The 20,396-nt window shown below is 43.4% G+C and overlaps 2 protein-coding genes across 2 annotated transcripts; one reads left to right on the top strand and one right to left on the bottom strand.

Annotated features, from left to right (window-relative positions):
- Positions 1-4,748: 4,748 nt before the first annotated feature.
- On the top strand, positions 4,749-7,853 carry RAG1 (recombination activating 1; the record flags this gene model as incomplete). The annotated part of the gene is made up of 1 exon (XM_084263234.1): positions 4,749-7,853. The coding sequence occupies one exon, from the start codon at positions 4,749-4,751 to the stop codon at positions 7,851-7,853; it is 3,105 nt and encodes a 1,034-aa protein (XP_084119360.1).
- Positions 7,854-17,579: 9,726 nt separating this feature from the next.
- On the bottom strand, positions 17,580-19,184 carry RAG2 (recombination activating 2; the record flags this gene model as incomplete). Its single annotated transcript, XM_084262793.1, has 1 exon — positions 17,580-19,184. One exon carries the CDS (start codon positions 19,182-19,184, stop codon positions 17,580-17,582), a length of 1,605 nt encoding a protein of 534 aa, XP_084118919.1.
- Between the last annotated feature and the right edge of the window lie 1,212 nt (positions 19,185-20,396).

Genomic DNA, 20,396 nt, shown 5'->3' with positions numbered 1-20,396 from the left:
CAAGAGTGGTTTGGGGAAGAGTGGCTGGAAAGCTGCCTGGTGGTAAAGGACCCTGGGGGTCATAGCGTGGCCAGCAAGACCAGGGAAATGATCACCCCCCCCCCCCCCTGTACTCAGCACTGGTGAGGTTGCACCTTGAGTACTGTGGTCTGTTTTGTGTCCTTCACTACAAGAAATACATTTAGATGCTGTAACGTGTCCAAACCTGCAGAAGGATCTGGAGGCCAAGTCCTGTGAGGAGCAGCTGAGAGAACTGGGGTTGTTTAGCCTGGAGAAAAGGATGCTGAGCAGACCTTACCGCTCTCTACAGCTACCTGAAAGGACATTGTAATGAGGTGGGTGTTGTTCTCTTGTCCCAAGTAACAAGCAATAGGACAAGAGGAAATGGCCTCAGGTGGCACCATGGGCGGTTTAGATTGGATATTAAGCAAAATTTCTTCACCAAAAGGGTTGTCAAGCACTGGAACAGGCTGCCCAGGGAAGTGGTGAAGTCACCATCTCTGGAAGTATTGAAATGATGTGTAGATGTGGTGCTTAGGGACATGGTTTAGTGGTGGACTTGGCAGTGCTAGGTTTGCTGTTGGACTTAATAATCTTAAGGGTCTTTTCCAACCTAAATGCTTCTGTGATTCTAAGAACTGGAAGCACTGTAAGGTCAGAGTGGATAATGGAGAGGGAATCCTCTCATCGGTTTTAGGTATAGCAAATGCCAAATATGACAACTTCTGCTGATTTTTCCTCTCTCTGCCATCAGTGTTGTGTAAGAATCTGTCAGGTGGGAGCTGCATTAACTGGGAGATCCTGAGCTGCAGTGAAAGCATAGTGGCCTCCCTCATAGCTGCCTTGTCAGGGAGGAGTGCGCAAGCTGGAAATGAATTTTAATCCCATAGGATCACAAGGTCTTCTGAGAAAGGGAAATGCTTGGGTAGGTGTTCATGTTGTTATGCTGCTATTGCAAATTCCTACTTCTGGAGTGTGAATTTATGTTCACATTTGGAAGAACTTGATGGATCGCTAGTATTTTTGCACAATGTTATATGTGGAGACTGAAAACTTCCAGGGTGCTGTTGTGTGACAGAATTGGATTTCTTTCCACTTTGAGTCAGTTTTTTAGACAGTTGCTATGTGGAAACTAATCACGGGTGTTCAACTGGGCTTTTCCAGAAAAGAAACTCTATTTTCTGCTGTTTGTGGCCATGTGTAGCCTATACCTGGTGTAGTATCTACCAGTTAATATATATGTAGTTAGCTTTTGTATTGTTGATTTGTCCTCCCTGTCCAGGGCCTTCAAGACCCTAGATGTACATCATGAAAGTGGTAATATCCCTAAAAATTAAATGCTGGTATCAGAAGAAAGGACATTTTGTGATCTCTGTCGTCAATTCAACCAAACCCCAGAAGTTTGGCTCTTGTTGATTAGAGAAAGCGGGTCATTGGCCTTCAGTGAAACAGCTTCAATGTGAGACAGTGATGCAACCAGACACCGGGTTCTCCTCTCTGAGGAGAGAAAATAAAGAAGAAGAAAGGGCTATTAAAAAAAACAAAACAAAATGCAAAACTTTGTCTTAAGAAACAGTGCAGGTGCTCCTCAGAGAGAGTCTGCATACTTATCTCAGAGCCCAGGAGTCTCACACAAGACCTTGTTTATGTGAATTTTGTGGTTAAGCCTCATAAATTGCCAGGTGCCACCTGGATTTGAGAGTTCTGTATTGTGTTTAGTTGAAGTAACCTGTGGTTAGCACCAGGGTGGTACTGGGAGCTCGGAGGGACAGGGATAAGTGAGATAAACAGCACTGCAGTGTCTTTAAAAAGCAGAGGGAACACAGAAAGAACGAGAGCATGCAGGAGAGGGGCAAGCAAGCTTGACATCTGGAGCAAGCTGGACAGACATCGCAGCAACTCCACGAACTGACAGTGAGCTACAGGTAGGCTGGCAGTACCAATGACAGCATCCCAGATACCTGTAGAACATCCGAACGTTGGTTCCTTTTCCTGCTTTAATGTGCAGGGCAATGATTTTATTTTATATATGCTTTCTCAGCTCAGAGGTTGTTCTGTTCATTTTGGTGAGGCTGTCTGTAAAGCAAGGTCTTCCTTGATGTGAGTAAAAGTATTGCCATCTTGCTCATCTGCCAAAATGTATGAAATATTGTGATCTGGGAAGACAAGGGATTTCTTTTCCCTTTTTGAGATAAAAAGCAGCGATACTGAACACGGCTGTCAGAGCTGATTAAATAACCACGGCTGAGGGTTTATGCCTGTGATTCACACTGTAAGAATCGGAGTGGGGTAGGCAGGGAGAAGAAAGATTGTTCAGTGTGACCCCCAACTATAACAACAGAATGCAGGCAAATTTAGCTTGAGCATCAGAAAATATTACTAGCAGCTGTAATTTTTCTAGCTCTCCCAAGTAAGCTGCTGAAATCTCCACTGTCTGGGAGATAGACAATTTAAATCATTTGACAAGTAGCCTGTCAGCAACAATTATCTACTGCAGAAGGCAAAGGTCGGGTGACCTCAGAGGGCTGCTTTGTCATTCATTTCTTTCCAGGGCATGTTCAATGAAAGAGAAAGAAAGAAAAGAGAGCTTGAATTTTGCTTTAGCAAGGGTCAACCCTGTCTGATTCCATGTCTGGAGTTGATGATTAATAGCAAGAGTTAAGTCATGGGTTTGGAGATGAGCATGGCACTACAGTGGCACTTAGTCAAAGGGTTAGAAGAGTAAAGTATTAAATATTTTGCTCTAAATATACTCAGTGCTGTTTCTTTACAGTCACCATCCTTGAAGAGGCATTGCTTGTGGCTTAAAGAGATTCTGGAGGTGCTGCTGGAAATGGCGAAATTACACAAAATTGCGTGGGGTGTTAGGTAGAAGGAGAGGGTCTACGCACAGTGTAGGGCAAGTAGCTATTCACTTACTCCATGAGTAGTAGGAGCACAGGACTATTCAGGGGTAAACAGGTTATTGCTCAGTCTGTAACAGGATGCAGCCAAGAAAGTGAGACAGTGGTAATGCTCTGAATACATCTGGGCACAGCTGCACATCACGCATCTGTGAGCAGCAGAATGCAAGCAAGCCTGTTGCCAGGCTGGGTCGGTGATGGACAGCAGGGAACTGCAGTGCAGACACTCAGCAGTATGGGCAGCTGGATGCAGGCAGATCGGTGGGGACAGTGGTGTGGGCAATGTGTTCTCAGTGGGACAAAATGAAGAAGAGCTGGGAAGGAAACATACCTAAATTTTACTTACCAAGGCCTTAATAACAATGTTGAAGTTAAACACAGCTCTTAAGGAAATTGCTGAGCAGATTGGTATGTCATTCTGGATCGAGAGCTTAAAGCATACAGTCCTTTCTGGGCTCTGAAATACTGTACTGAAATGATGCTCTATTGAAAAGTTATAAGGGAAATAAGCTTAGAAACGACCTGGGCATCATCACTTCAGAGAGTGACTTGGGTGTATTTCTTATGAAGGACACCTTCTGAATAGACACTGAGCTGAGATTTGTAGCAAGTTGTGTGAATTGCTAAGTGGTGTGAGAACCAGTTAAAGAAATCACAGCCATACACACCTCATTTCTAGTTCTAATATATACTCTTAATGTGTAGTTTTCCTCATTTTTATTGCTCACATCAACCAGAGCAGTTAAAAACAAAATAAATCAGGAAAAGTAACTGAACACTGTTTGCTTTGTGCACTCTCATTGCTAGGTAATGAAAAACAGGTTAGTCACTTCTGTTGTTTCTACACAATTTTGTTTTCCAAGTCTGATGCAGTAGCAAAAAGTTTCACCATTTGAGGTGAAAGTCTTATATTTATTTTTCTACAGTACCACATTTCCATGGCAACCACATTGTTATAAGTTTTGGCTGCATCTCTATGAAAGCTAAAATCAGGGTCAAATCTGAACAGACATTTTCAGATTCCCAGTACTTGCAATCCTTGCAGGGAGAGTTCTCAGCAGGGTACTTAAACAAATGACTAACTTACAATGTATAAATATTCTCTCTAGAGCAAATCTGCAGCCATCTCTCCTTTATAGTCCAGGGAACTGTACTGCTTTGAGTCACGAGAAGGATACACTCCTCCCGCTTTAATGGAGCTACTCACATTCATTAAGCACATGCTAGAGTATGTTACAAAACCGGGGCCTGAATAAAGCCTACACCGGGATTGAGTAGTACATGCTGCTCTGCCCACGTGGAACGGCTGGTATTAGACACTTCAGATCTGATCAAGGACTAACAAGCGGTGTGAGAGCTGTGGTCCTGCTGATTCAGACAATATAGCATGAAGCAGACAAAACTGTATCTCCCAGACATTGAGTTTGGTTTCCTGTGAAAGAGCCACCAAACTTTCAGAATGCAGAATGTAGTTCTCTTGCCTATAGTAGCTTTATTTATGGTAAGCTCAGTCAAGTATAAGAAGGAAGAGGAAGATTTGCATATCCATACTGGGTGGCTAATGACTTTATGTAAGATGCATTGCTGTTCTAACAGACATGTGGATGCCTCAGATCAAATTCAGAACACATTTGGGTACCTATTTGAGATGCTGAGTGGACAGCCACATCTGAGCCTCTCAGATCAGTAGGTGTCTTGAACGAGTAACTAACTTTCAAAGCATTTCTCAGTTAGAGTGATTAGAACTATTCTACTGAAAACCAGCACTATTATTCATTTTGGAAGATAAGATAGCTTACAGTTTCCTTCTCTTTCTCAGGTGATCTGGTTTCTGTCAAATTAGAGATGTCGGTAGCATCACAAATGGACCTGCCTGAAGAAATTCAGCATCCATATACAAAATTTTCTGAATGGAAATTCAAGCTGTTTAAGGTGAGATCGTTTGAAAAAAAACCTGATGACAGCCAACACATCAACAAAGATCAGGTAGAAGAGGTTGCTTCTCCAAACAAAGAAATTGTGCTGCATGAAGATGAAGCAGTGCCAAGAAGAGAAAAAGGAAAGGTGGACTTAATGGACAACAGGCAGGCACTTGAGAAAGACACCAACACACAAGACATTAAAGCTCATCAGGACAATCTGAAGCAACTTTGCCGCATCTGTGGAATTTCATTTAAAACTGATTGCTACAAGAGAACTCATCCAGTGCATGGGCCGGTGGATGATGAAACTCTGTGGCTTCTGAGAAAGAAAGAGAAAAAAGCAACCTCTTGGCCAGATCTTATTGGTAAGGTTTTTAAGATTGATGTGCGGGGGGATGTTGATACTATCCATCCCACTCGATTTTGTCACAACTGCTGGAGTATTATCCATAGAAAATTCAGTAATACTCCATGTGAAGTGTATTTTCCTAGGAACAGCACAATGGAGTGGCAGCCCCACTCCCCAAACTGCAAGGTGTGCCACGCTACCAGTCGGGGAGTGAAGAGAAAAAGCCACCCACCCAACGCACAACATGGCAAACGTGTAAAGACCATTGCAGAACATGCTCGAATAAACAGAGGTGTAAAGAACCAAGTGCAGTTAAACAACAAAAAATTAATGGAGGAGATTGTCAATTGCAAGAATATCCATCTCAGCACCAAGCTGCTTGCAGTTGATTACCCAGTGCATTTCATTAAATCCATCTCTTGCCAGATCTGTGAGCATATTTTGGCAGATCCAGTGGAAACAACATGTCGACACTTGTTTTGCAGAACTTGCATCCTTAAATGTCTTAAGGTTATGGGCAGCTATTGCCCCTCCTGCTGGTATCCTTGCTTCCCTACTGATCTGGTAACCCCAGTGAAATCCTTCCTGAACATCCTTGATAACCTCGGTATAAGATGCCCTGTAAAGGAATGTGATGAAGAGATCTCACATGCAAAGTATGGCCACCACCTCTCCAGCCACAAGGAGATGAAAGGTCGAGAGCTCTACAGCCACATAAATAAAGGTGGCCGACCGAGGCAGCATCTCCTGTCTTTGACCAGGAGAGCTCAGAAACATCGCTTGAGAGAACTGAAACGTCAAGTCAAGACTTTTGCTGAGAAAGAAGAAGGTGGTGATATAAAGGCTGTATGCATGACTCTGTTCCTGCTAGCTTTAAGAGCAAAAAATGAACACAAACAAGCAGATGAATTGGAGGCTATAATGCAAGGGAGGGGATCTGGACTGCACCCTGCTGTCTGCCTGGCAATCCGAATCAACACGTTTCTCAGCTGCAGCCAATATCATAAAATGTACAGAACGGTAAAAGCTGTCACTGGGAGGCAGATCTTCCAGCCTCTGCATGCTCTTCGCACTGCTGAGAAGGCCCTCCTGCCAGGTTATCATCCGTTCGAGTGGAAACCTCCCTTGAAAAACGTATCCACTAACACAGAAGTGGGAATTATAGATGGACTCTCAGGATTGCCGCTCTCAATTGACGACTACCCAGTAGACACAATTGCAAAGAGGTTTCGATATGATGCAGCCTTGGTTTGTGCCTTAAAGGACATGGAGGAGGAGATCTTGGAAGGCATGAAAGCGAAAAATCTAGATGACTATTTGAATGGTCCGTTCACTGTGGTAATAAAAGAGTCCTGTGATGGAATGGGAGATGTCAGTGAGAAGCATGGAAATGGTCCTGCTGTCCCAGAGAAGGCTGTTCGCTTTTCTTTCACAGTCATGAACATTAGTATAGCACATGGGAGTGAAAGCAAGAGGATCTTTGAAGAAGTAAAGCCCAATTCAGAGTTGTGTTGCAAGCCTTTGTGCCTTATGCTGGCCGATGAATCGGATCACGAAACTCTGACAGCAATCCTGAGCCCCCTCATAGCAGAAAGAGAGGCTATGAAGAACAGTGAACTGCTCCTTGAAATGGGGGGCATCTTGAGAACATTCAAATTCATATTTAGGGGTACAGGATATGATGAGAAACTTGTGCGGGAAGTGGAAGGGCTGGAGGCCTCAGGTTCCACTTACATTTGTACCCTGTGTGACGCAACTCGCCTGGAGGCATCCCAGAATTTGGTCTTTCACTCCATAACCAGGAGCCATGCTGAAAATCTGGAGCGATATGAAATATGGAGATCCAACCCTTATCATGAATCTGTTGATGAGCTCCGTGACAGAGTGAAGGGTGTTTCAGCCAAACCTTTTATTGAGACCGTTCCTTCCATAGATGCTTTACACTGTGACATTGGCAATGCAACAGAATTCTACAGGATTTTCCAGATGGAGATCGGTGAAGTTTATAAGAATCCTGATGTGTCTAAAGAGGAGAGGAAGAGGTGGCAACTGACTCTTGACAAACACCTCAGGAAAAAGATGAACTTGAAGCCAATGATGAGGATGAGTGGAAATTTTGCTAGAAAGCTCATGTCCAAAGAGACAGTAGAGGCAGTATGTGAATTAATAAAGTGTGAGGAAAGGCATGAAGCCCTAAAAGAGCTAATGGACCTTTATCTGAAGATGAAGCCAGTGTGGCGATCTTCATGCCCTTCCAAGGAGTGTCCAGAATTGCTGTGCCAGTACAGTTACAATTCACAGCGTTTTGCTGAGCTCCTCTCTACAAAGTTCAAGTATAGATACGAAGGCAAAATTACAAATTATTTCCACAAAACCCTTGCTCATGTTCCTGAAATCATTGAAAGAGATGGGTCCATTGGGGCCTGGGCAAGTGAAGGAAATGAGTCTGGAAACAAACTGTTTAGGAGGTTCCGAAAAATGAATGCTAGGCAGTCTAAATGCTATGAGATGGAGGATGTCTTGAAACATCACTGGCTGTATACCTCTAAGTACCTCCAGAAGTTCATGGATGCTCATAAAACATTAAAAAGCCAGGGCTTCGCTGTTGATCCAGAGGATAGCTTAGGTGACTCCTTGTCACTGGGGGTCTTGGAAAGCAGTGGTTCAGCAGAAGTCTAAATGTAAAGCACATTTGGTGTTAGGTTTGCGATGGTGTCTTCGTCCAAGGAGGCAGCTTCTTTTATCAGGCTTGTGGAGGTACAGGGAAGTCTGAAGCAATAATGTTTACGCTCCCTGTTACAAGTGCTGAGTTGAGTTTGATAAACATCATCTCTGTTGGGAGTTTGAGAGGCAATGCAGTGGTGCATTTGCCAGTTGTTGTGTGAGATGAAAGCAGGAACAAATCGCAAAGAAGGTTCTTCAGTTTACTTTGGTTGCAAGGTGTTGTTTATAAATGAGAAAGCCCAAAGTCAGCAAGGTCTTATATAAAGTAGTATTTTTGAATGAATATGACTCCGGAGAGTTATGACAGTTGCTAAAGAAGGAAGCATGGCTATTTGTTCTGTCTGCATGTTTAAAACTATTTTGCCATTTACTGTTTAAGAGGGTTTGATTATTTTATTGATGGTCCTTTGGGCTTTATAAGTACAGATTCATCACTGAGACACTTGGGTCATTGTTTTGGGATAAAGTTCAGTTATTTTTGTATGAAATACTGACTGAAGGTGCAAACTTTTAAATCTCAGAGATTTAAAAAAATATTATTATTTAACATTTATATTGTAGTAGTGTTTAGGATCAGATGGTGGTATCACCATACTAATTTACTGTATAAAGATATAGGAAAGGTAGGTGGAATTTTTTAAAGATATTTTTGCCGTAGTCTCTGTACTCTAAAATGCAAAGTTGTGCTCCTAAACCAGGATTTACAGTGCCTTGTGGTTCTCTCATTATACAAAGTACATTCAAGCTCTGCTGAGTAGCTTGTGGCTTCATGAGCATTTGAGATTTCTATGGTTACTTCAGTATGTAGTATAATTTGTATTAGTGGAGTTTTATTGGGTGAATTCCTGGCCTCCTGAAGTCACCAGTAAATTGTCATTAATACCAGCAGGCCCGCAATTTCACCAAGCGATTTTAACCACTGCAGAGCCGTTTCTCAGGAGATGGATATTACCTTGATCAGACACATGCCGGTGTTCTGATCTTCTCTATTAGGATATTTCACTGGCTGCTGCTGCTGGACCTGATGCCAAGCTTTTTTCACACCTGGGATACACTGCATTGTCTAATTTTCCAGATCTGTAAGAGAGGAATGACAGCTGGCATACCAGATTAGTTAAAAAGCAATGAACTGCCCTGAAATTACTACATGCTACTCTTTACATTATTACAGCAAGGTTTAGTTGGCCTTCCTCTGTACTATATTAGATGGACCATTTTGTTGGTGGCATTTGCCTTTCTAAAATGGTATTTAGTATATTTCCACACTAAAACTGTATGAATTTAATTCGATGACATACTCATGAAATGTGCTGTAAAGTACCTGAGATGCCCTGGAATCATCTAGCCTTTCAGGTTTGCCCCTGTAGCTGGGGATTACTGTGTTTGGAGCAGCATCCCTGAAACAAGATTAAATGCAGAAACAATCAAAGCACGGATCTAAAAGAATCCACTTTGTGTTTCTATTTTGATGTGGCAGAAGTTGGTTTGTAAGCGAACAACAAACTTAAGGTTTGAGGTTTGTGGAGTAGTATCTTGATCATTTATTTACTCTGTATTGAGGGTCTGGTATTTACCTTTTATAAATAGAGTTAAGTGTTAGAAATAAGTACAAATATTAGTGTTATTCTGATTATGTCTTTCTTTTGATTTTATTAATTAAAGTACTGTTTTTTAAAGTATTCTGTAATTTAGGATTTTAATATGGCTTTGTTAAATACAGTTTGTGTCAAAATTTTCAGTTGGAAATGATGCCTTTGACCTACAACATTTGCTTTTCTAAGCAGTCACAAGGACTACAGCGTCTTTTTCATGATGTATCATGCACATCTACACTTACTGAGCGTTCATTTCTAGACAAATTTATTTTCTAAATTCTTTTAATAAAAGAAATATTTCCCATAGGGTATAAATACCAGGGTTTCATAAGTATAATTCTTTACCAATAAATGCAGACAACACATTTTCAGGGAGTATAAATATGAGGTATAAAGACCACCCTTTAGCAGTAAATGAAGACATAGTTTGCATTTTTGGTCGGCATATATTTCATTATGCTAACAGTTGCACACTTTTTCCTCTGTGTATATATATTTTAGGCAACTGTATCACCTTATGTTTTATCCTTGACTCTGCTCGAATAAGCTAGGGCCCAGCTTAACAATCTTGACTGACCTCACAGTGTTTTTCACTCGGTTTAAGCAGTATATACATCTTTTGCTGCCTTTTGCACAGGAGTGAATTTCACCCTCAAGTGAGATCTGAACCCGTCTGTTGCAATACGTATGTGCTGCCTTAGTGACAGACCAGACCTTGTTCGTTTGGTACATGTCATTTCAGTGACTCTGATGACATTTTCGAATTCCAGACTCACTTTAACAAGCTGCTGGGGTAACGCAAGTGATTCATCTCACTGCCTTCCAAAGGGTTGAGTGAGCCTTAGCCGTGTACATACGATTTCTCAAGATGAGGCTTGTATTGAAGGGTAACTAACTCATCAGGCTGAACAGAACCCGGACAAGGACAGAGGGATGCAGCGGCATGTAAAAGTATTCTTTTGTGAAATATTATTAAGCCATCAAGACACTTTGTGCATTCTACCAGCTCTGGGCAGGAGAGCTGATATAGAGAACTACTACTATTATTTGTCCTCTTTTTTCCCCCCCAACTCTAGATTTGAATCTCATTTAATCTTCTTTTTTCCCCATTGTTGACATCTGTAAATCAAGAGACTGACCTTGAGTGTTTTGAAATCATTAGAGCAAGCATCACTGAAAGGGTAGGTACCTGCAAGTGAAGCTTTTGTGAGCAGGGGTAACACGGCAGTGTGCACAGGCGTGAAGAGGCAAGCAAATTCTGACTGCAAACAGTGTTTCACTTGGTTATGTGGGCTATTAAGCCTTTCGCTTTCAGAGAGGATTTAGAACAATGGAGACACTTCTATTTATTGTTCTCTTTCAAAGCTTCACATTTTTTTTGTGTTGGTACAAATCCTTTAGTAACTCATGGTAAAATTTTCTTGTTCTGAAATTGTATTGGCTGTAGCTTGTATACAATCACATTATGTATCTTGGGTTATGTGGTTTTATTAAAGGGCTTCGTATTGCGATTGTTACAAAAGGATATGACCTATGTTGTAAGCCCCACGTAAGTGGTCCCACGTATTGTTTTTCCTCACAGGAATAACTATATTGACTTTAAGCAATCAGTTTTGAATTTTAGTCAGGTAGCACAGAAACCAATAGATATTTACAGCATCCTAATTTCTGTGTGCACCGAGTTCTGTGCTTGGTCTCAATGCACAGCTTTGTGTTTTTACTTTTTCTTACTGTATTACAGATTTTTAATTCATGAAACCTGTTTAAAATAAAGATCTTATTAATATTTAAGTTTCCAGCTTTGTATTTCTTGCCATTTTTCAACTATATGTATAATTTCATGGTAACTGTCTTCCTTTTCATTCAAATTGTGGATGATTTTCATATTTCTAATGAAAAGGCTGCTCTAATATCTAGAGACAGCTGTGACTCCAGCCCTGTTTTGGAAGTTACTAAACTAACAGAAATGAAAGTTACAGTGTGAGTCTCTGCAGTCATTGCAGCACTTTTCCTTACAGGTAACTGACAGAAAACTAATATAAAATCAGTTTTATTTAGTCCATGAAGGGCTTTTGCTTCATTTAGAAACACCACGCTGGTGTTTGTTTAAAAATCAGCCTTGCACTCTCACATCCACACTAATATCTTAACACTTCTGTGCATCTTCTGCATCTAAGTTTGTCTCTTCATTGTCATGGTTTAGCCCCACATGGCAGCAGAGCACCACAGGGGACGGGGAGGAGGATGGGGAGATGAAAGCAAACAAGCCCCTTGCATTGGGATGAGGGCAGTTTACTGAGACAGCAAAGGGTATGGGAAATAACGACAGGATTTACAACAGATTATACACCCAACTGTACACCTCAGACCGTACAGCTCAGACCCATCCTGAAGCTGGACCCTTCCCGAGCTACGCACCCCTCCCCGACTAGCCCACTTTTATACTGAGCATGACATCATATGGTATGGAATACCCCCTTTGGTTAGTCTGGGTCACCTGTCCTGGCTGTGTCCCATCCCAGCTTCTAGTGAAAATGAACCCTTTCCTAGCTGAACCCAGGGCATTGGTCACAGACTGAGCTGCAAAGATTAGTTCCAGTCTACCTTTCACTTCATGATTTGTTCTACTACAGAAAATCTTTCTGCAATGATACTTCAGGGTCAAAAGACGTATGTAAACCAACTGGTTTGGATGGAATTAACGTTAAGCAAATTGAGCTAGCCGATTTCCTTTTGCAATCAGTTAATTAGACATCTACTTGCTGGACTTCATATCACCAACTTAGTTCTTTCAGCTGACCTTGAATAAAAAGTGTTGGATGGAAAAAACCAGAACACATATAAAACAAACAATAAAACCTTACAGACTTTCCTGACAATTTAGAATGATTTAACTCCTTTTTTCCTAAACCTGTAATAATTAACTGAATTTTACTTTCCACTTTACTTTCTATTCCTATTAGAATCGGGATCTGATGAAGAATAATGAAGCCTGTCACCGCTCTTCTTCAGTGTACTGTTTCAGGTGACTGAATAGGGTGTAACTTTCAAACAGCTGACTGCCTGCAACTCCTAAGTGTGGGACCTTGTCTACTTCCTGCATCAAGTTTAATATTGTCCATAATACAAAAAGACACATCAGAAAGGATTTAATTAGCACCATTTCTAGCAGAATTGGGAGAGAAAGAAAGAAAAGTATTTTTAATGCCCATCTCTTCCTCCCAAGACAGGCCTTCTGAGCCAGTGGACAAGGAAATACATGGTGACTGCCACCTGAAGGAGGTCCTGCACACCAGCTGCAGTGGCCGATGTCCTGCTCTTCCTGTATATGTGAATGTATTGAGGAGTTGGAAGGTTTATAAGGTTATTGGCTTGCTTTTTTTTTTTTTTAAAGAAAAATATAGGCTTTGGTATCACAATTTTTAAAGGTTAAGTAGAGACACTAAACTGGAGTTTGTTTTTCAGATGCTATTGCTCAAGCCCTTCTCAAAAGTTTGAAATGGGAAAGGGTAGGGAACCAAGCATGGAAGGAGATACAGCAACCAGTCATGGAGAAGTAACCCTTGTCCTTCTTTCTTTAATACATTGAGTCCAGTGGTAAATAACTACAGATTCCTTCTTAATCTGAATTCAATCCTTTCCTTTTTGCCTTGGGCTCCCGGTTGCATTATTTCCACTCCTTTCAATGGTCTATTAGTGCAATGAGTCACACTGAACTATGACACATGCTTTAGTGCTACCACTAAAGTTTGTGCTGTGCCTTTCCCGTAGATTAATCAGGTACTTCAGGGTCTGAGCACCTTTCAATAGCAGTAAAATCCATATATTATTCTCGTAAAAGCTGATAATAACAACTTAGTGTTACTGAAATGTGTCTGGGAACAACACTTTGTGTAGTTGCAAAACACAGGGGTCAGTGGGATGCAGATACAATAGGTGTACTTCTGCTCTCAAATCTACTTCATTTTATCTTCTAATTCTAACCTGCATGAGGAAAAAACATCTTGTATTGATTAGCTGGTTTTGAAGATAATCAATGCTCAAACAAGTACATGACTCAAAAGTGTCATCAGAACTATCTGGCACTTAAGCACTTTCTGCAGTCTTGAATGCCATGTCAAGTGTCGTCTTTACTGGTTGATGTTCATATATGTCTTTATGTTGGAGTCTTTTGGAATATCCTATTTTACTTTGACTTCCTCTTCTTCTGAGCTGTGATCTAATGCTGCTTGTACTGTCCTTCACTGTGAGGCTGGGACATGGTTTGACCAATTTCTCCCCCCTACTCAAATAAACCACATGTTTAAAAAAATCACAGCTCAAACATGCAATTCGCTAACTTTATGGGCCTGATGAGGAATATTGTGACGCCTGACTATGAATGGGTTTTTTTCACAGCCACAGCCCTAAAATACAGGACAAGAATTCAGGTAAGAATTGGAAGGGGCCACAATGTATGCTTGTGCTTGCCACATGCTGACTGTATCTGTTCTAGGCTTTTAGGGGCTCAGGAAATCATTGCAGTTCCAGGAGTCAGTTCTGGAAACTCAAGAGATGCTCTCAACATACTGCAACCACATCACCTGTGCCTGAGCCAGCAGGCTTTATCTCAGTCTGAACATCGCTTGTGCTAGGACTGTGTTGAGTTTCTCCTTTGGAAAATGCTTCTATCCTTTTTGTCTGCACTAGCAGACAAATTTGTCACACAGTATGGGGTCTGAGGAATTTGAGAGCCTCACAGTAATTGGGAGAGATAAGGAGATAACTAAGACTACATGTTTCCAGAGCTCAAGAACTCTGGGGAGTCTTTTGTGTTGTAAAATGGTGAAGGAGGAGGGCTAGAGTTTTTTTGAGGGAGCATATTGTCCCCCTTTGTTGGTGTTGGGATGATGTGGTTTTAATTTTGGGGTGGATATTTTTTTCATTGTTTTAAGTTTTGGGTTTTTTTTGTTGTTAATGTAAATGAAGCCTATGAAAAGTGCACAATGAATGTTTATTTTACTGACAATTAAGCTGAGGCCTCTAATTAAAAGGGTGTGTTGACTATTGGATTTCACCAGTTTGAAGGGACTTTACATGGACATGATATGATGATATTTATTCCTTGTGGAAACATATAGCACTGTATACACAGAACTTCAGTAAAGGAGCATGAGAAAGGAAAGGGGAAGCTGGCATTGAAATGTATGAATTTATACCAGTATCCAGCTGGTGAGAGGGGAGTCCCAGTGATACCTACCCAAACTATAACCTCCATCAGCACACGAGAAGTCTGGAAATGGAAACTTTGCCTTAGCTGCCCTTTACTTCCTTCTGCTGTCGCCTTGTAAAGGTGTTGCAGTTTTGTGTAGCGTGCTGCTGAGACGGTTTTTATAAGCAGCAGTTACAGTTTTCTGCCAGCCTCAAACTGTAAACAACAGGCGATTCAAGGCCAAAGTTGCTCCTGACCAGGACTAAGCCAATCAGAGATAGATTCATAGCGCCTCTGTGAATCACATATAGGAGAAAAAAACTGAAAGCAGCTGCATTTTGCAACTGGAGAAGGGAGCAAGAAGATGTAACGAACTGTGCAGACACCAAGGTCAGGGAGGGCGAGGGAGGAGGTGGCCCAGGTGCCGGAGAGAAAGATGCCCCTGCAGCCCATGCAGAAACCCATGGAAAAGGCCAAGACCCCACCTGCAGCCCGTGGAGGGGCTCCATGCTGGATGGAGCAGGTGGAGACAGAGAAGGTGTTGTGACCCTACATTGAAGCAAGCTTCTGCCAGGACTTGCAGCCCATAGAGATGAGCTGAGACAGAGATTTGCGCTGGAACAGGTTTGCTGGGGGGAGGCTTGTGGCCCCGCGGAGGACTGGAGAGACATTGTGATTTTATTACTGCCCGCCACAGCAGTGATCCACAATGGAGCAGCTGAATGAACAGATAAAGCCCTGTGGGAAAAGACTGATGTTGGAGAAGTTCTTGGAGGAGTGTCTCCTGTGGGTGGGACCCCACAACACAGCAGGGGGAGGGTGTGGTGCCCTCCCGCCCCCCGCCCCAGCAGAGAAGGAAACCAATTTGCAAGGGACTGACCAAAGCCCCCATCTCCCAGTCCCTGCCTCCCTGTGCTGCGATCCAGGGAAAAAGGGAGCAAGATCATGGCTAAAGGGAAGTCTGCTTAGAATTGAGGGGTGGGGGGAAGGTGCTACAGAGAACCCCATTTTCCCCAGTCCCTGCCCCCCCTGTACTGCAAACAGGGGGGAAGAAGGGAGCAAAATCCTGACTAAAGTCTGCTAAGGAGGGAGTGGTGGGGGGAAAGTGTTTTAAGATTTGGTCACACTCCCGACTACAGTTCCACTGTTCTTTGTAGTGTAGTGTAATAAATTAGATAGTTTTCTTTCCTTCACTCTGTGTTGAGTCAGTTTTGCCCATGTCGTTGATGACAGGATGATCTCCCTGTCCTTACACTGATTCCTAAGCCTCTCAATATATATTTCTCCCCTGTCCAACTAAAAAGGGGAGTGATAGACCGACTTTGGTGGGCGTCTGGCCTCCAGCCAGGGCTAGACCACCACAGAAGGTTTTAAGGGGAGAACAATGCACACATGGCTATTTTGACAGGAATACCCTGCTACATGTGCTGCTTTGCAAAGGAGGGGCTGCTTGGGGTCTGCTAAGGGATCCAGTGGTTGACACCTGCTCCTGGTTTGCTTTTTTTTTTTTTTATTCAGGGGTCCAGCATGATACCTGGACTGTGAGTACTGAGCTATTATTGTTGGCTCTCAAATGTTGAGCTGATGGTATTGATTTTTTGAAAGGATGTTTGGTGCAGTAATAAAAAAAAAAAAAGTCAAGAATGATGAGGCTTTACAAATGGCCAATAAAAGAATCCACAAAAAAGTTAGTAAACTCTCGGGGTATTCAACCTTGACAATGTTCTTTTCAATCTGAATCCAATCTTCTCCTCATGCTTTGAGCAGCCAGCTACATTTGTTTCCACCCTCACAATGCTCCACTGGCTCAGTGAGTCCCTCTGAGCTACAGCTTGCACTTTTTAAGCTTTCACACTCTACACAGCCATGCTGGGAGAGAAGAGAAAGAAATACGTGGTGGAGGACCTGGGCTAAAGGATAAAAGTCGTGTTCCTCAGAAGGAGCTTCTGAAATCAATGGGAGCTCACAGCGTGGGGCAGCTGTGAGACTAGACCCCTCCTCCGAGTTCAGATGGATGCCCCAAGCACATACACTGTCCTTTACAGTGTATGATTTACCCCGTGAGTAGATGAACAAAACCCCAGTCATTTTTTAAAATCATAAACTTTAATAGCTAGTTTACTAGATTTATAAAAATACAAACACAAAGCGGTTGTTGAGCACAGCGGCTTAAAAAGGTGATTTGATTTTTATTGCGAGATGATATTCCATAACTGTAGCCAAAACTGACATATAAACCTCCAGTACCTCTCAAAATCAAAAATTAATTATCCAGAATTAAGTGCTCCATATGTAAGCTTTTCATATTGGAAGTCCCTGAAGAAAACTGACCTTCATTGTCTGAATATTTCATTATTTCTGACACGAGGGACTTAAGTCTCCACTTTAGTTTAAAACCAGATTAATTAGTCTAATTTTATTTCATTACACTAACAGAAAATTGGATTAATACAGTTATAAATTAGGCCAAATATTTCTAGGACTACTAAGATAAAATATTAAAATGGGTACTATAATGTTCTTTATGGACATATGCTAACACCACTGAGTACATGGGATAATATCCTATTACTAAACTCAATGGGAATAACAAGGCAGTATGTTAGAGCATAAAATACAGCACTAAGTTACCAGTATCTGGGCTGTGTGTCTGAACAATGCCCTCTGGGATTTGGTCCCTATCTGGGTATTACAAAAATACACATAAGAGGCAAAACAAATAAAATGAGCTTTGAAATGTTACTGAAATACTGAGATATAACTGAACTGAATAACTGAAATCAGTTAAACAAAAAGATCTCTTTGATCTCCAGTAACCTATTCTGCTTCAGCCATTACTAGCTCTCTAGGCTGATTTCACTTACTCCCAGGTGAACATTAATCAGCAGTGTAAATCTATTCAAACAACCTCCGAAGAAAGGACTTTTTCGTGGGTGTTGTTAACTTCAGGGCTGTCTTTTTGTGCAATGGTTTCATTGGTGTCTTTTTCAGGTGCACCACCTTTTTGGGAGTCTGTAGCCCTTTATTAAGGTCAATATGCTCATTGCAGAAGTACTTGACATTTGCTTGTGAGAGACGTAGGAGCATGGTCTCTGAGAGATCCATACATTGTGCATGGACCCAATGGCCAGTCCCATTGGAACACAGGATCATTGCAGGCTTGTTGAGTTCTGTTGAATAGAAAGGGACCCAGGTGTTAATGTCAATATTACAACTGGCCGAACAGGTGATCCAGTAGCCCGTTTCTGATTCATCTTCTTCATCATCTTCATTGTAAGTGTCAGTATCATCATCAAAGCTATTGGCTTCAGCACTAAAACAAAACTCTTCTGAATCTTCAAATGGAGTGGAATCTCCAGGGTCTTCACTCGAAGTCTGACTGCAAACTTGTGCTGTCATTTCTTCCTCATTGTCCTCTTCTGCTCCTTTGCATCTCAAAATGTAGAAGTAGTTTGCATCTGAGATTAACTGTTTGTTGGCCCCTGGAATGCCCAGCAATACAGACCCTTTTCCCATATCACAGCCAAACCACATCTTGCAATGTTTAATATCTGGTGTCCAGTCCGGGCTTGCCCTCTCAACAATCTCTATCTTATTATCATCCAGAACTAAGGTGTTACACACCAACCGCTTCTGGTTGTCAGACTGGTAACCCCCAACAAGGACAAATTCAGTCTCAGCGGTTTGAGTCACTATAGCACTTGACACAGATATTCCCCCTGGCAAGATGCTGCAGGTCACAGCTGGGCTGCCCAGTGGGAGATCAACTTTTAGCTTGTACAGGCTTGGGGACCTGGTGTTATTTTGAAGTGAATGGCCTCCCAAAATGTAGACTGTATCATTTCTGGCAACTGAAACGTGGAAAGAAAGTCCATCTTGAAGCTCTGGAAGTATGTATGATGTACAGCATCCAAACTCAAAATCAACAAGAAACACAGATGGCAAACAGTCAACCACGCTGTTCCATTTTTCAGTGGTTCTTTGTGCAAGAGGAGTATATGATCTTCCTCCAAATATAACGCTCATGCTTTTTCCCCGGCTATGAACTATGTTAATTGTATGCCCATATCTAGCTTCAGGGACATCTCCACCCAGGTCTTTCTCAACGCATTGGAATGTGGTTTTCTTGCTGGTTTTGCTTACCAGACTTATAACGTAAATCTTATCAGAAAGGTCGTTATTAGGTGTTTTCCCACCATGGATGATATATTGGTACTCGCCAGAGTCTGCGCTGCCTCTGAGCGTGCAAAGAGCAGGGTAGCGGAGAGGGGGGAGGTAACAGGACTCTTTAGAGAAGAAGGCAGGTTTCATTTTGAGCTCATTCTGCTTTGTATCAAGGAGGAAAACACCAGTGGGACAGGATCTCTTTGGCCACCCTTTCTGCCCGAAAAAGAAAACATCCCCATCAAAATTCATGAGAGAGAAGCCGGGCTGAAGCAAGGACGAATTATTGATGACTGATACCACTTGCAGTGCCATTTCATCAGCTGACTGGGCCATACCGTTGTCAATATCTGAGAAAAAACCCAGATGAAACATGCTTTAGATCCTGTTAAAGCTGTTTAAAAGTGCTTAAACAAACCCTACTGAAGTTCCACTTCAGTTCACACTTTGAGACCCCAAACCAGACCCTTTTCTGCAACTCAAGGCATGAATCACGCCAAAGCTGCGCACCAGTCCCCCGGGATTTCGCACAGATTACGGCCCCTTAGCACGTAAAACCCGGGTTACCCGGGTTTTAGCCTCCGGGGAGCCCCCGCGGCCCAGCGCTGCAGCCGCCTCCTCGCTCCGGGCCCAGCCGCTCCCATGGAAACGGCGGCCCCGCCGCCTGCTGGGGCCGCTAGTTTGCGCTTGGCGCCTCGGCCCGGCCTGGCCCGGCCCGGCAAGGGGCGGCCCGCCGCTCGGCTCGGCGCCGGGCGCGAGGAAGCTGGACTGGAGTGGTTGGCGGGCAGGCGGCGGGTGAGTGGGGCCGCGGGACCGGGGTCGCCAGCGGGCGGATCTCCTGGCGATGGGATCCGGCTCCGAGGCGCCCGGGAGCGGCGGGACCAGCGCGGGGGATGACACAAGGCGGCCTGTTTTCTACCCGTTTCTCAGCCGGGACGGCTGGGGGTGCTGTGCTGGTCCGCCGGAGCCGGTCGGCTGCCGCAGGCTGCCTCAGCAAGCAGCGCGGCGTCTGCGGAGAAGGGGCGCAGGCCCCACCGCCCCGGCCCGCCTCGTTCCGCCCCTGGGGTCGTGCGCTTGACGGGCTCGCCTGGGCTCCCCGAGACCGGCACCCGGCTTGTGGGAAGTGTGGGGAGCCCTCGTGTCCCGGCTTCCCCCCTTCCCGGCCTCTCCCCATCCCGGCCTCTCCCCGTGCAGGCCTCTCCCTATCCCGGCCCCTGAGCTGGGCCTCTGGCCGGGGAGGTGAGGGGACTGCGAGCACACGCAAGCTGCGGTTGAAGGTTTTGCAGTTGGTGCTGAAACGGCAGGAGCTGTTGGTGCCAGGGTGAATCCTGCATACTTGTGCTGAGCAGCCTGCTTGGGTAACTGCGTGGCTCGGGATCCTGGCAGCCAGGGAGTTTCCATGGGGTGAGCAAGTTTCTCTGGTACACGCTGTTTGCGTGCGCTTTCACGAGCAGGTTGCAATGAGTAGGGCTTTCTTTTACTTTCGTTTACTTGTGTGTTCGAAAACTCTACAAGAGCCTATGTAATCAGGCTGTCTTTTGGTGACAG

Source organism: Gallinula chloropus (genome assembly GCF_964237585.1).
Source record: "Gallinula chloropus genome assembly, chromosome: 4".
In the NCBI taxonomy this organism is placed as follows: Eukaryota; Metazoa; Chordata; class Aves; order Gruiformes; family Rallidae; genus Gallinula; species Gallinula chloropus.
Note: the sequence above shows the minus strand (reverse complement) of the source record. Positions and strands in the feature narration are given on the sequence as shown.